Source organism: Musa acuminata, chromosome BXJ1-5 (assembly GCF_036884655.1).
Source record: "Musa acuminata AAA Group cultivar baxijiao chromosome BXJ1-5, Cavendish_Baxijiao_AAA, whole genome shotgun sequence".
NCBI lineage: Eukaryota > Viridiplantae > Streptophyta > Magnoliopsida > Zingiberales > Musaceae > Musa > Musa acuminata.
Window position 1 is genome coordinate 42907316 of NC_088331.1, and position 14722 is coordinate 42922037.

The window sequence follows — 14722 nt, forward strand, 5'->3', positions numbered from 1 at the left end:
AATAGTTTTACCCAAACTAAAATTACAGAAAAATTAAGCTTCTCCCACTAAAAATAATGATTCTAGGGGCAAAGTACTGGAAGTTTATTCTGAATATACTAAAAGCTAGATTCTAGCAATATATTAAGATCATCTCGGTCTCTAAGGCGAAAGATTAAAAAAATCCTAACATCCATAGAGTCGAAAGGCTTCTGTAAGGCATGTATGCAGTTCGTAATTGTGAGGAAAGGCGGGCGAGAACTAACAAAATAACTAATAAACGAATTCTTCCATTACTCTTCCCCCGCAATAGCTTATTACTAATAAGTGAATTTTGAGAACTTCTGTGAGAAAGAGAGAGGTTCATGGAACAAAGAACATCTTTCAAGATATGAGTAAACAGAAAACTTCATAATCTTTGTGTAAGACCATCCTGAATGCTCGACGGACAAGGAGTGCAACAAGTCACAGCATCATCCATCGTTCCGAGGAGTACCATAACATCTCGAGAGGTAACTTCTTGTGCATTAGGGTGAACTTTTTTAAAGAATTCACCCAAGAAAAACGAAATGATAATACAATTGCCCTTTGTCCAGCTTCTCATCTCTCGTCATGTTGCTTGATAGAGTAACAAGACATGATAACCTCCAATTGACCTGATTTAGTACTCGGACCCTAGGCATTTACAATATATCCCATTTTTAATGCCCTCGGTGGCCTATAAAGAATACGATCTAGCAGAGTAAGACCTTATAAGTCAAAATTCTTAAAATATGGTCCTCGTACACGTCTACATTTTGTTCATGACTAAACATTTAAAAAACACTACTTTGCCTTTAAATAAGAATGACCACTGTTCATGGTAGCCAAGCGTACCATGAACTTTAAATAAGAATGGCCAAAATCAAATCAAAATAGCAAAACACGTTCCCTTTCAGCAGATACATTACAATGGCACTATGCAAGACATTGCAAGGTAAGAAATCCTCAAATCAGCAAATGCACGCATCAAACAAAATAAAATCTGTATTACAACAACAGCACTTGGCAGTTCCACCGAAATCATTAAAGCAGGCATAGCATGCGTTAAAATAAATAGCAGAAAGGGGTAAGTCACTAATTATACTTTCAACTAATCATAGTACAACATACTGCCTCTTTGAGTCACGTAAATCCACACCAAGCTGCCGCAGGCCTCGGGACACACGAAGGATGCAGACTCCCAAAATCACACGACACGGGGGAAGTAAGCTCTGCAAAGCAGCTTCAGTATCTCCTCCTAGGAGGGCTCCTTGATCGATGAGCACGTGGAGATCTGTGGAAAGAAACAAAACCGTCATATGAGTTGCAATGCTTCAGATGCTTGGTAACACATTGGGATTCCTGATGATTTTGTATAAACATTAACTGGTATAATTTGAAAAAAAAAAAAGAAGAAACCATAGCGACTGATTTTGGCTGATCAAGTTGTATCGAGTGGTTTTAAGCAAACGATAAGAAGCATTTTGTCCTCACCTTAGTACTCCTTTAAAAACAATTGGCATCAATAAGGTTAGAAAAAATAATCAAATAATGAAAATAGTGCTATATGATGCTTCTTGACAAATTCTAAAAAGTCTATTTTATGGGACAGGATATCAAGCAAATAATGAGATTTGATATTGGTGGTGGAGAAAGAGTCAAAAGTTTCATGATGCATTGTTAAGAAAGTGTACAAATTCTGCAACTTGAATTAGAAGCTTAATTTGGGACGATGCTACAATAAGCTGCTTCAACATGACATGCTGATATCAGCACAAAAACTGTAGTCAAACATAATATTACCTTCTCCTCATGTTTCTTCGCTTGATCGGACCTTTGCTAAATGTCCAATCAACATAAATTGTTTGTGTAAGGAGCTCGGTACCATTTAGTGTTGTGATTGCAGCTTGTGCTTCGTCAAAGTTCTCATATTCAATCAGGGCATAACCCTAAAAAATGTGGAAAAATCAAATTCATATCAAATAAAAGAAATGTAAGCAAAATAAGATGAATAAGTAGTGATAGATAATGTTTGTTAAATGATTAAACTAACAGTGATGCAGAAATTTTAATATATTTAGCATTGAAGGACCTGTTTGGATTTGCTATCATTTCATGCAGATGCCATTCTCAAGTACTTGTATGCAATTTATTATTTGAAAGCACTTCCGACAGAAGACTCCATATAGAACACATCTGTTAAATAAGGCTAGATCATCAAAAATACATTTAACATGACTACTTTAGTTCACCTGTAAACTGCATGGTTTGACCATTTACAGGACCCAAACCCTAACGTAAAATGTAATGTGGAGCTCTATACATCATAAAAGATTAATCAGGTGGTCAACTTCCACATGCAATTTCAATCCAGAAATTATTTCAGCAAGGACAGAGAGCTATATCAATCAGATAACCACAATTAGTTCAGCAAAAATAACTAATTAGTCTAAGGACAGAGAGCTATATCAATCAGATAACCACAATTAGGGATCAACACAGTGGTTCTTGGCATATCCTTCTTCCTTCCATTGCAATGCTACTATTCCTACCAGCTAGTCCCTATTCTTGATCCCTCCTTCAATGGCTTTTCTTCCTCGTGGATGACAGCAGCAGCAACTCCATACTCCAATAGCTGTTGATCCCAACAGCAACCTTAGGAGGAGGTCCTTACGGCTGGAAGAGAGGAGAGAACTGCAGCCCCTTCAATCATTGTCACTCACGGAGTCCTTATACAAGTTCCATGTTTAGGTACTTTTATTTCAAAGCAAAGAAGATCAATTTCTCCTCCCAAATTCTTTGTTTTCTCGCAACTCCACGAAGACAAATCCGCTCAAGGAAGGTTTGACACCATCGAGTCCTTTCCCATACGGATTAGGTGGTATCAGAGCATCGTTCCTCGCATGTGGATGGTTATCACTAGGCAAGGATATAAAGCATTAAGAGAAGAACGACAGGAGTTAAGAGTTTCAACCCGATCACCGATGAAAAGTGGTGCCAACACAAGGGCAACAAGCAACCCAACAGCCCTGTTGGACCTTGCTGCCCAAATCACAATGCTCTGACAAAAGATGGAGGTCATTATGTGTTGGATTCAATCCCAAAGCCAACCTAATAGTAAAACATGATAGAAACAAGCACGTCATAGAGAAGAAGGGACCATCTTCATCAAATACTCAAACCAGTTTGCCAAAGATGCACTGCAATGGCGACAACATTGATACCATGGAACCAATGGCAAAAGCGAGGCTTTGACCCTTCTGAGTCGAGGCTTAGATTAACATGCCCTTCTACAGTAGCTCCAACAACAATGAGGTATTGGATGTATGGCTTGATCAACTTGACACCTATTTTACTCTCTATGGGTACAACACCAAGGACGGTCACGCTTGAGCGACTCGAGTTGACCGATCATGCACTTGCATAATGGAATGCCTACCTTCGATCTTACAATAACAAAGTGGTGACATGGGGGCACTTTAAAAGACTCCTCTGATAAGCATTTTATCCAATGGGCTACCTTGAAGATCAATAGAAAAGATGACTGTGCCAAGGGAGAGACTAATAGGTGCAAGACTACATCAAATTTTGTTGACAAGTGGTGGCACTCGAAATCTCTCTCGACAAACACCCGACGATGATGAAATATACAGCCGGCTTGCATGATCAGATCAGCACCAAATTAAGCCTTTTCAAGGTGTATAACATCTCAAGTGCTAGCGAAACAACTATGGTGATCAAGCAAAAGAATAGAACCCGCAACGAGAACACTTCAGAGAAAGCCAAAGAGGGTTTACTTGAAGGCCATAGAAAATTCCGAACATCATACAAATTCTTCTTCCTCAAAGAAAAGTGACCTTTTCCCCATCAGTTGTCAAAACCCTCTCAGTGTCTCAAAAGAATCTAAGGATGGCAAAAAGGGCTTCTTAGTCAAGCTGACAAAGTTGTCCTTGTTAACTCTGATGGCAATGTCATCCCTTCTAACATGCTTATGAACTCTAGGATTTCAAATAAAATAACCAAAACGATTAAGACTTTCTAAGGAATGCTTTTGGAACAATGATGGTTCACATAACAAGCTCAATCTTCTTAGTTGGGATTGCATCACTTCCATAAGGACACTGGGGGCCTTGGTATTCACAATATTCATGTGGTCAAAAAGTCTATTGGCGCTAAGCGCATCTCACTTCTTAGCAATCAGGGCAGCCAATGGACTAACCTCCTTTTTGCAAAGAATGATCACCCTAATCCTTGGAATCATATTCCCAAGCAAGGATCTTCACGGTCATGGAGAAATTTAACTCATCTCCTCTTCAGTATTAAGTAGGGCCTTCGGATCTTGATTGGTAATGGTTTAAATATCGATATCCAGGTTGAACCTTGGCTTTCTAACATACCACTTAATCGTTGGCCTACTTTAATTAATATTAATAAGGTGATGAACTTTAATGTGGTTTCTGATCTATTTTAAAATAGAGCTTGGAATGTGTTTTCTCTTGCTTTTTCACCTGTCCCTAGTCAAAGGAATATTGAGCATTCAGATCCCCTTAAACTTATGTCATGATACCTAGATATGGACTCCCCACCCCTGGGAGTTTCCTATAGCCGAAGTGCTTACAAAATTTTAAAGCGGGCTCCCAAACTCGTGGTAAGCAGATGGAATGGTTAAAAGGTGGTTTGGAGCCTCATTGTAGCGCCTAGAGTGAAAATTTTCCTATGGAAGCTAGACTTTGCAATGCTCAAGTATCCTCTTGTCATGTTTGTAATCTTTATTTAGACCCCACTTCCCACATTTTCTTCAAATGTTCTTTTGTCTTATCATATTGGAACCTTGTTCAAACAGAACTCAATTACTCCTTTCGCTTCTTTGATGAATGGGAGAAGGGTGTCTAGGTTGAAGAGGCGAATGAATTAGACATCTTCTCCACCAAGTTTCTTAAGCGTTTAATTGCCAACTCTCCATGGCTGCTTTGGAAACACCGCAATGCGCGACTATTCCACAACCACCGTTCCAGTTTGCTTGCCATTTGGTGTCGAGTTGTTGCCTTAACTAATGAGAACACTTTGACACCTATCTAGCCTGAGGCGAGTCAAGGGATCAAACAAGATTCTTCTATGCTCAAAAAAACTACATTTCATGATGATTTGATATCACAATGTGACGGTTCCTTTAAACCTACTTCTGAGTATATAGGTGCTGGCTTCATCATCAAATGCTCATATAGTCTAAACATTGCAGTTGAATGTTCGTACGATTAAAGCCACATTACCCCTTCAAACTGAATGTCTTGTGATATGGGAGGCATTGTCTTGGACAGTCAACAAAGGCTTCCACGATCTGAGAATACAATCTGACTCTCACTAGCACATTTCTTTCGTCACAAATTTGTTCCTACTCCTTGGTCGTTAACATTTTGGCTAACATTGTTGAAATTTCCAACTCTGTAAAGGTAATTTGTTGGTCCTACATTCCTAGATTTGAGAATGAGGACACAGCATAGCTAATTTTGCACGTTGTAAGGCTCCTTCGTGTGCCAAGGATAATGACATCCCTACTCCTTTTGTACACGTGAACAACTTTTGAATCATCCCATGAGATGAATGAATAAAGTTCTCTTTTAAAAAATAATTACAGATCGAATTAGGTAGAAGTGTTGGTAGATTAACCTAGAACTTTTCTCAAAAAAGTGGATCAAGAACAATCAAAGTCGATGGACAACAACAACAATTGTTCTCAATGACTCCACCAAACTTGCTCTAGCTGATCATGTGGATCCAAATATATCATTGATCGCAAGACCGAAGGTTATAAACTTAAATCCGACCCTTGGCCCAAAAAGTCAAGAAAAACTCTTCACCATAAAAATCCAAGTAAAACAAGGTCGTTGGTGCTATCTTTGTTACTAGTTGCTAGAAGAATCTCATGTCAATGAGCTTAGTCCAAAAGCTGGGCTTAGAGATGACATTGCATCGACACCCATATCCTCTAGGTTGGCTCCTTGAGGATGTGAAGATAAAGATTGACACAAAGTGTAAGATTCGCTTTGCAATCACCTGTCAATACATCGATGAGGTGACATGCAAAGTGGTGCCGCTTGACATTTGTCCAATCATCCTTGGGAGCCCCTATGAGATTAAAGCTATTAAAGCTACTAAATGATAGTGCCTCTCTCTTTGTTAAAAGAGTAATGTACCAAGATGAAAATATTATAGCTTGGTACTGTTATACCCAAAATAACATGTCCAATTTGCAACAAATATGTATGGAGAAGCATAAAGTTCCACAACTATAAATATGAAAAGACTAAATCGAGATTAAGCACTATTTCAATTTCTAGTAAGCTTAAAGAAATGAATCTTCAAACAAAAGGGTACAACAATGATTGTAAGAATAAAGGTGCATTAAAATTGATGGTTTGACAAGTTAATAGAAATTATTATACCTACCTTGACAAATCCAGTGCGACGGTCAAGATTTAGATGCAAATTTTTAACCTGACCAAATTCACGAAAGGCGTTGTGCAAATCATCTTCCTGTGCCTCTTCATGGACCCCAGTTACTAGAACAATCCATCCCTCAATAGCTGTCAGAGAAAACAAAAATGTGCTTGTAAAATCCATTTTCTAACAATAGCATCATGCTACGAAAATCTTTACATGGGCTAGTTATTTAGAAAATAGTCAGCTTAGATAACATCAATCTGCCATACATTATTTAAAAAAATAAAACTTATTTGGCAAGCTTCCAATGTGCATATTTATATATTTTTCATCAAACCAAAATGTAGCAAACAAATGCAACAGGTAATAGTCATCTTAAGCCTAAGCAACAGAAAAAGGGAACAAGAAGAAATATCTTCTGGTACATACCATAAGTAACAAAACTAATAAGAAATCATGAAATAGTGAAAACTGCAATGAAGATTTTTAAAAAAGGTCTAAAATCTTCTTAGTCCAAAATATAAAATCTTCCTATGCATCACAATATAATATCTATAGACAAGTTATTGTCCTTCATATCAGCAGGATAACATATATTTATACCAAGGTATAGAGTTTTGAATGATACCGCCCGGTACGGGCAGTACGTACTAGTCCGACAAGAAATCGATACGTGGACCGCTTGCTACCGAACGGTATTTTTTATTTATAAATTTTATATATATATAAAGGCGACGTCGCCTCATTTTTCGACAACGTTGCCCCGCTTGGGGAGAAGAGAGGAAACATCGCACATTTTTTTAATTTATATATATATATATATATATATATATATATATATAAGATTATATATATATAGAGGCAACGACGCCCCACCTGAGGAGAAGAAAGGCGACGTCGCACATTGTTATATATATATATATATACCAAACGGTATATCGCTCGGTATACAATACCATACCGTACCGAGAAAAGGTCGAAACTCTGGTACGAAACGATATTTCAATCGTTGATTTATATGTAAAATGTTGTCAATTGTCAATAAACCACAAAGATACTAAAAAATAAAGTTATGGCAGTATGTCAATATTCTTGACATAGCAAAATATGCCGAACATCAAACTCGACATCATATATTTAACATGGTTTATAATGGTCAATTAATCTACAGCATCTTGAATACAGAGGAAAGACAAATGCCTCTCTTAATGTAAAAACATTATTTCAGATCGTAAGAAAGAATGTGATAATTTTCCCAAGTAATAAATGTTTTAACATATACATTTGATTTTGTAAATATAATCCCTCAATCTAAAATCCAAACATTGATGAAACTCGAGATCCTAGATTACCATAAGCATCTAGGACATTGATGAGATCCTTATCCTTCCTGTTCTCTCCCCTCTTGCTGCATAAAAACTTGTGCATATGTATCACTGTATAAGTGTTGTCACAAGAATCTCAAACACTCGCCTTAGCGCTCAAGCAAGGGAAGGTTAAGCCCAAGCACCTCAAGCCTACCTCGTTGGGAAAGGTGCCTTTGCCTAGCCATCTCCTAGGCAAGCGCTTCAACTTAGGCGTTGGGCATCCCAATCACTCGTCTGAACCAACCAGACACAGTCTTAGGTTGGACTTACTCGGGGCCACACCACACCCTTGATCCACGCCCAAACCACATGCAACCTAAGTTCAAACCATGCTTGACCAGAACCTAGCTCGATTCAATCAAATAATAATCTCCTATTCTCCTCACCTCCCCTCCCACATGACCCAATGAACCCCAGTGAGCCCTAATCCATCAATTCTCCATCATCACCTCACGTTAGTACACTTATCAGAACACTCCTTTGTCATCAAGCGCTTGATCCAAGGTGACTCAAGTCACTCTCCACACCTAAGCAACCTGAGCTTCTTGTTGCTCTCCTCTAATTGTCGCTAGAGAGACAATGTAAGGTTTCTTCAATGGGCACTTGTTTTTATCACTATTGTTTCCCTTTTTTAATCCTTTTTCCTTTTTCATGATCTTTTGCATCTCTTTTATGTTGGATGTTATCTTTGTTGAAATGATTTGTTCAGGTTAATTAGTACAATTCTTTTTTTGGTGATCTTTTTATGTTAAAGTCAGACTAAATTAGATTGTATTCAGAGTTGAAGTCCTGAAGTAATTGCTAAAATTCTTTCATTTAACAAATAACTCTTTAATCTCTCTCTTTCAAGTCGTATTTAATATTTTTATTTAAATAAAGAGTTTTTAGTCTTGCAATATACTCATGTTTTGATTGGAAACAAAAAAAGTCAGAATCTTATCTCTTCTTTGGCTATTTGGGTGCTCTCTTCTTCCATTCACCTATTTCACATTTCTTTCCTTCAAAATATCCATTTTCTAGCTACTTCACCACAGTATTCTGTGGTTTCTTTATGTTCAAGTAACGCCATAAAGTACAGCATCCATGCCCATTATTAATGAAATTTAATCTATCATTTTGTAAGATACTGACAAGCTTTACCTTACCCAAAGGAAAAAAAATGCTAAATTTGAACATCATAATTTAAAGTTTGAAAAGTTGCATCATTGACAGATACTACCCAGGGGAAACCTGTAATTGATATATGCATTCAGTCAATTATGCTTTTAATAGAGGCCTTTTTTTGCATTAGTCAAGCATAAGTTTCAAGAACAATTAATTCATTAACAGAAAATTAGCAAGTACTTGGGTGTCTTTCTTACATCTAATCCTTAAACTAATTCCCAAACTAAACGATGTTAAATAATTTGACGGAACCAACCAACATGAAATTCAAATCGCATATGCAATTATATTAAACCCTAAAAACACCGAAACTCTTAGGATTTGAGGGAACATATTAGTAAAACAGAAAGCAATGCAGCAGAAAGATAAAGTTTAAAAGAGTGTGAATCCAAAGTCAAAAATGTAGGAAATCGGAAAGAAAAAGGTCGGGAAACCATCGGATTAGGGTTTCCAAACTTACATCGCTGGGGACCGGGACCGCCATCGGAGTCGAGGGAATCGAAATCCCTGGCGGCGAGGCGGCTGTCGCTATCGCGACCCGCCTCTTCGCGAAATCCCCGGCCCTTGGTCTTCCTAGGGCCCGAGGAATCGCTGCCGGCAATGGCGGATCGGAGCCTGGGGGCAGGGGAGGGGTCGACCTCGGCGGCGGCTACCTCCTCGTCCATGAGATCGTCATCGTCAGGCTCGAAATCCACCACCTCGACGTCCCCCGCAGCAGCCGCCATCGTCGCCGGTCTCTTGGAGATGAATCGGGGACCCAAAACAATAGGCGGAATGACAAATCCCTGCCCTTATAAATATATATAATCGGCGATTCCCGACATAACGATATGGGTAATTTACTGAAAAAAATAATTTGGCTTTTATCATATTACATCCTCCTATTTAATTTTTATCAAATAATTTTTTTTCTTGGATTTGATTAAAATATTTTTAACTAAATTATAAAAAATTATTATTATTATTTTTAACCAGGTTTAACTTATTTTAAAAAAAATAAATCAAGATCAATTCAACTAAACCCTAATTATTCAATTGATTTAGTTAAATCATATATTACCAATTGATTTTTTAAATTATCCTTACCACCTCCATCTCCATCGCTCCTCCCCCTCTCTCTCCGTAATCTCCTCCTTCCTTTTTTTGGTTTTCTCTTCTTCGCCTTGCACTTGGCTTCCTTCTCTCTCCCTCCTCATCTTCCATGAACTCTACCTCCACCTTCATCACCCCCCTAAGTGCTGCCATCTCCCTTTGCCCTTAGCTTCCTCCTCTACTTCCACCTCCTCTTCCCACTCCTCGTCCACCTTCCTCACCCCACCTCTTCTTTTTTCTTTCTACTCCTCTTCCATCTTCTCCTCCTCGTATATAATCCTAAGTTAGACAAATCAATTATATTTAATTAAATAAGCCTAGAATTAGATTAAACATCAGCACAATTAGATCAACCAAAATTAAAATAGATCAAAATTAAAATTTAATCAAGATTTGAGTTTTCTTAAATTCGATCAAAACAAGATTAATTAAATCTAAATTCAGTCAAGTAATCAAAATAACGTTAGAATCCAGTTTGATCAAAATATTTGATTAAAGCAAGTTAAATTAGTTAATTTTATAACTGAGAAAATAAGTAAAAAATATTTAATTTTCGAAGTGTAAAACTATAATTTTGGTAAGATATATAGTGAAAATATTTGATTTTTGAAGAGTAGAGATGTTGATGATATTGATTGAAATCAAAAGAATTCACAAGAGTAACACTATAATTTTAATAAGTGAAACCTTTTTTTTTTCTTCCCAATAACCATTGTGCGAGACATACAACAACCATAACGTGCAATCATCCGTCGCCTACGGTAGTTGTTATGTGCGATTCTTCTCACGTGATCGACCAGTGACCCCTACAGTCATTGTAACATGCAATAGTTTTCATGTGGCCAATCGACAACCCTTGTAATCGACTTGGTACGTGGTAGTTTTCACACAATCGATCGATGACTCTTATAGTCGTCAAAGTACGCAATTGGCTTGAACTACCTCCACGATTGACTAATAACCCTTATGATTGTCACGGCATGTCATTGTGCTCACTCATGACTGTACTTATTGCGCGTGATGTCTACAGTCGACTAGCAACCTTGTGGCCATCGTACAACTATTGTGAACTACAACTTTCAATGTTGACGACCAACAGAAGGTGCCACAATGGTATTGTTGTAACCGTTAGTTAAAAGTAGCAATGCAACACTAGTCTAAGGTAATGACATCGTTGTAGTCACCATACTTAAGCGCACTACTGCATGTGCAACCACCTATGACTAAGGTAGGATGCCACAATAATGCTTGGGTTACAACATACAAGCAACCATTGTTGCATGTGACCACCACCGGTTATCACACCTGCTATTGCCTATAGTAGCATCGGACATAACTATTGTTTGTGATTGGGTTAGTGACCAATGAAGATCATTGCCATCAATAATACTATAAATAATAGTGTATCGATCAAACTTGAGGAACCTCACATTGCTCACAAATAGATGACAGGTCGAATGAGATAAAAAAAATAGATCGATAATGAATCGTTTAAGTATCATACAATTAAAACCAAATAATTTTTTTTCGCAAGCAAAAGATACTAACAAATAGATCTAAATACAAACAAATTGTATATACTTTTACGATATAAGATATTTGATTTTACGAAAAAATTATAATTATGCTACTGTTATACGAAAAAAATTGAATGTTAGAATTGAAATCAAATAACGATGGATGAAGATAAGATTGTGTATCGTTCGTTGTGATTTAGAAAATTTTTATGTGGTTTGTAGATACACTATCATCAAATCTAAAAGCTACAATGATGTTGATATATAAGGAAAACAAGACTGATCTTCTCCTCTCTTCGTACCCTTTAAAGGACCCTTATAAGCAATATAATAGGGATTAAGAGAGATTAATAATAGATCTATAAAGTTATATATTTTTTTACAAGTGAGAGTAAAGGATTTAAGATAATAATCAAAAGAGTTCCTCCCATATCATCTCTTAAAAAATTCTACTATAATTAAATTTTCTTTGTATTAACTATAACCATAATCAGAATTTATTTATATCTATAATATAAGATATATAAACTAAGGGATACTATAAGTTCAAATTCTCATCCATTTATATCTATAATATAATGTCACGATACCATATGTTTTGTGTGTTTGTTTACATCAGAAATCAATCATTATTTTTTTTGATCTTGCATGTTTTAGTTGTTAATTCTCTCATAGGTTATAGAGATAAGGAACTTGTCAATCTCATTCATTGGTAAAATGGTTATACAACATAGTCCTTCCCTGTTCCTATCTCAACATATCCAGTATTACTATATGGATGTCAAGTTGGCCAGTGCTCTTTGTTTTGAATAAAATTCTCCAATTAATGTTTTTACAAGAACAGAGGTTGCCAACTCAATATTTCATGGAACTAAACAAAACATGGACCAACACTAGGAGTGTGGTGGCTGAGCTTGCTAAGAGGGTAAATGCTTGCTTCTTGACCTATACAAGCTAATTAACCTATCACATATACTTTGAATTCTTCGTAATATTTATCTTCTCTTCAGTTTTTTATATGAAGTACCAGTATGACATTAAATTTCTCAAACCTAGAATATAAGAACTAACTGTGACAACATGCTCATGGAAAAGAAAAGAATGAATGCAGAATGATGGGAACAATAGGATATCCTTTACTAACAGCAACAAATCCAACTCCAAAAACAGGAGGAAATAGAATATGCTCCATCAAGTTCATGTCTAAACGAATTTTACTAACAGTGTTTTGTGTAAATAACCTTAAGTCATGACCTCGGGGTCGACACGATTGGGTTCGAGTCCGAATGATTAGGGATTTTTCTGGGACGATCCTTGAGGCTGCTGAGGTGGCCACTTTCGGTGGTCCGATCGGAATGGAGCGATCGCTGCCTCCACCAAGGAGGGACTCCTCGTCGGGTCGCGTGGTGGGAGACGCTCCGTCTTCGCACCTGCACTCAGATCGGGTCGGAGGGTTCGACCCGACCCCTCCGACGGTCAAATCAGTGGATAGTCTTCGGGAGTTTTTTTTTTTTTTCTTTTCTTCAGAGCGCGGGGGTTTTTATAGTAAATGTTGTCGTTGCCTGATGTGCCCGCTTGCAGGGATCGAGATCATACTCCTGGCAATGTCTGACAGCGGTGTTGGCGTGACGTGAAGGACTGAGCTAGGATGTTAATGTGCCTCGATCGACATTCCGTTCTGTTTGATCAGGTGTTGTCAGGTCAACCGAGGCATGAGACGTCATTAGGGGTGGCTGACATCAAACTGAGTTTTATCGCCATTATTACCCTCATCAAACATAAACTAGTTGCTTCTTGCAGACATAAACTTTACATACGAAACATCGATTGAGGGTTAGAGTTCTGTTAAAAGTAATTAGATGCAATAATCTGCTATAATTAATTGAAGCATAGTAATAGAATTGTTAACAGCTGTAATCACAAAGCAAGATGATATCTATCGTCAAAGATAAGGAAAGACTCGTAACACAAATATTGACAAGATTTAACGAAGATCACAAACAGCATTAGAAAATATTGGCTAGAAAAAGCTATCATAATTGACCGATGTTGTCACTTACAGCAACTAAAGGGCCCCATGGACTAAGAAATTCTCCAAGGATCTGTTGGAAATCATATCTAACATCATTCAGTCATCCAAACCAGATCTGAACATAGAATACTTCTAAAACCATAAAAAGGTTTTAGTAGTCAGACCATGGCACCAACCCTAATGAATGACACGAAACAAAGGGGAATGAACCAAGTGGTTGTGAACCAGAATCTAAGAGAACCCTCCAACTAAATCCCCAGTCCGTATTACGCCGAAAATAATTAAAAAATAAAAATATTAGGTGATTTTCCCTTTTAAAAAACCCTCAATTTGGATTTTTTTTTTCAAATCATACCCCTAATTAAAAAAAAAAAATCCAAACCATCCCTTAAAATAGTGTTTTTGGTTTGTTACAGTGTTTTTGACCACCACAACAAAAATATTATAAAGCTTACTTAAAAATAATAGAAATAAACTAAATGGAATCAAAATATATTAGAAATCATTTAATGTACCATATTTATAATAATATCACCTAAATAAAAATTAAAAATTAGCTTGTTATAGTATTTTAGCTACCACAATAAAAATACATATATGAAAATATGTAAATGGTCCAAATAAACACTTATCCACAAACAAACCAATTATAAGTTTAACATATAGTATCATAATGGTTTACCAACAATGACAACTAAAGAGGTATAATATGTTACTTACAGTATTTTTTAATAAAAAATACTATAAAATATTATTAAAAAAATTATAAACGCGTTAAATGAAGAATACTGAAAAAATGGACAATAAATTTTGACGGAAAGAATTGGTGACGAATATTTTTAAAAATAAAAATATTATTTGAAAAAAACCAAAAAGGTGAGTTGTTGGGAAAATCTCCAAATGAGAAAATAAATATTATCACAAAATTTCTCCTCCGTCCATATACGAACTTCACGTCCCATCTCACCGTACACAACCGGTGAACTCATATTTAAATCTCCGGTTGCCACAGATCACTCCTCTCTCAGTCCTCGCACCCGTTTAACGTTAAACCTTGTCCGCCGGTACTCTCTACCACCCTTTTCCCGATCTCTTGTCAACTTGGACGG

The 14722-nt window shown here is 36.9% G+C and overlaps 1 protein-coding gene across 1 annotated transcript; it reads right to left on the reverse strand.

Annotated features, from left to right (window-relative positions):
- Positions 1-956: 956 nt before the first annotated feature.
- LOC135674399 (RNA-binding protein Y14A-like) lies at positions 957-9754 on the reverse strand. The gene is made up of 4 exons (XM_065184211.1): positions 9433-9754; positions 6448-6584; positions 1804-1949; positions 957-1294 (listed from the first exon to the last, which is right to left on the reverse strand). Exons 1-4 carry the CDS (start codon positions 9695-9697, stop codon positions 1246-1248), a joined length of 597 nt encoding a protein of 198 aa, XP_065040283.1. The 5' UTR covers positions 9698-9754; the 3' UTR covers positions 957-1245.
- Between the last annotated feature and the right edge of the window lie 4968 nt (positions 9755-14722).

Excerpts from the sequence above, each read along its gene's own strand:
- LOC135674399 (XM_065184211.1), bottom strand. The coding sequence starts at position 9,697 with ATGGCGGCTGCTGCGGGGGACGTCGAGGTGGTGGATTTCGAGCCTGAC. Across the intron at positions 6,585-9,432 it reads CGGTCCCGGTCCCCAGCGAT|CTATTGAGGGATGGATTGTT; the intron begins GTAAGTTTGGAA and ends TTTCTCTGACAG. Across the intron at positions 1,950-6,447 it reads GTCGCACTGGATTTGTCAAG|GGTTATGCCCTGATTGAATA; the intron begins GTAGGTATAATA and ends CACATTTTTTAG.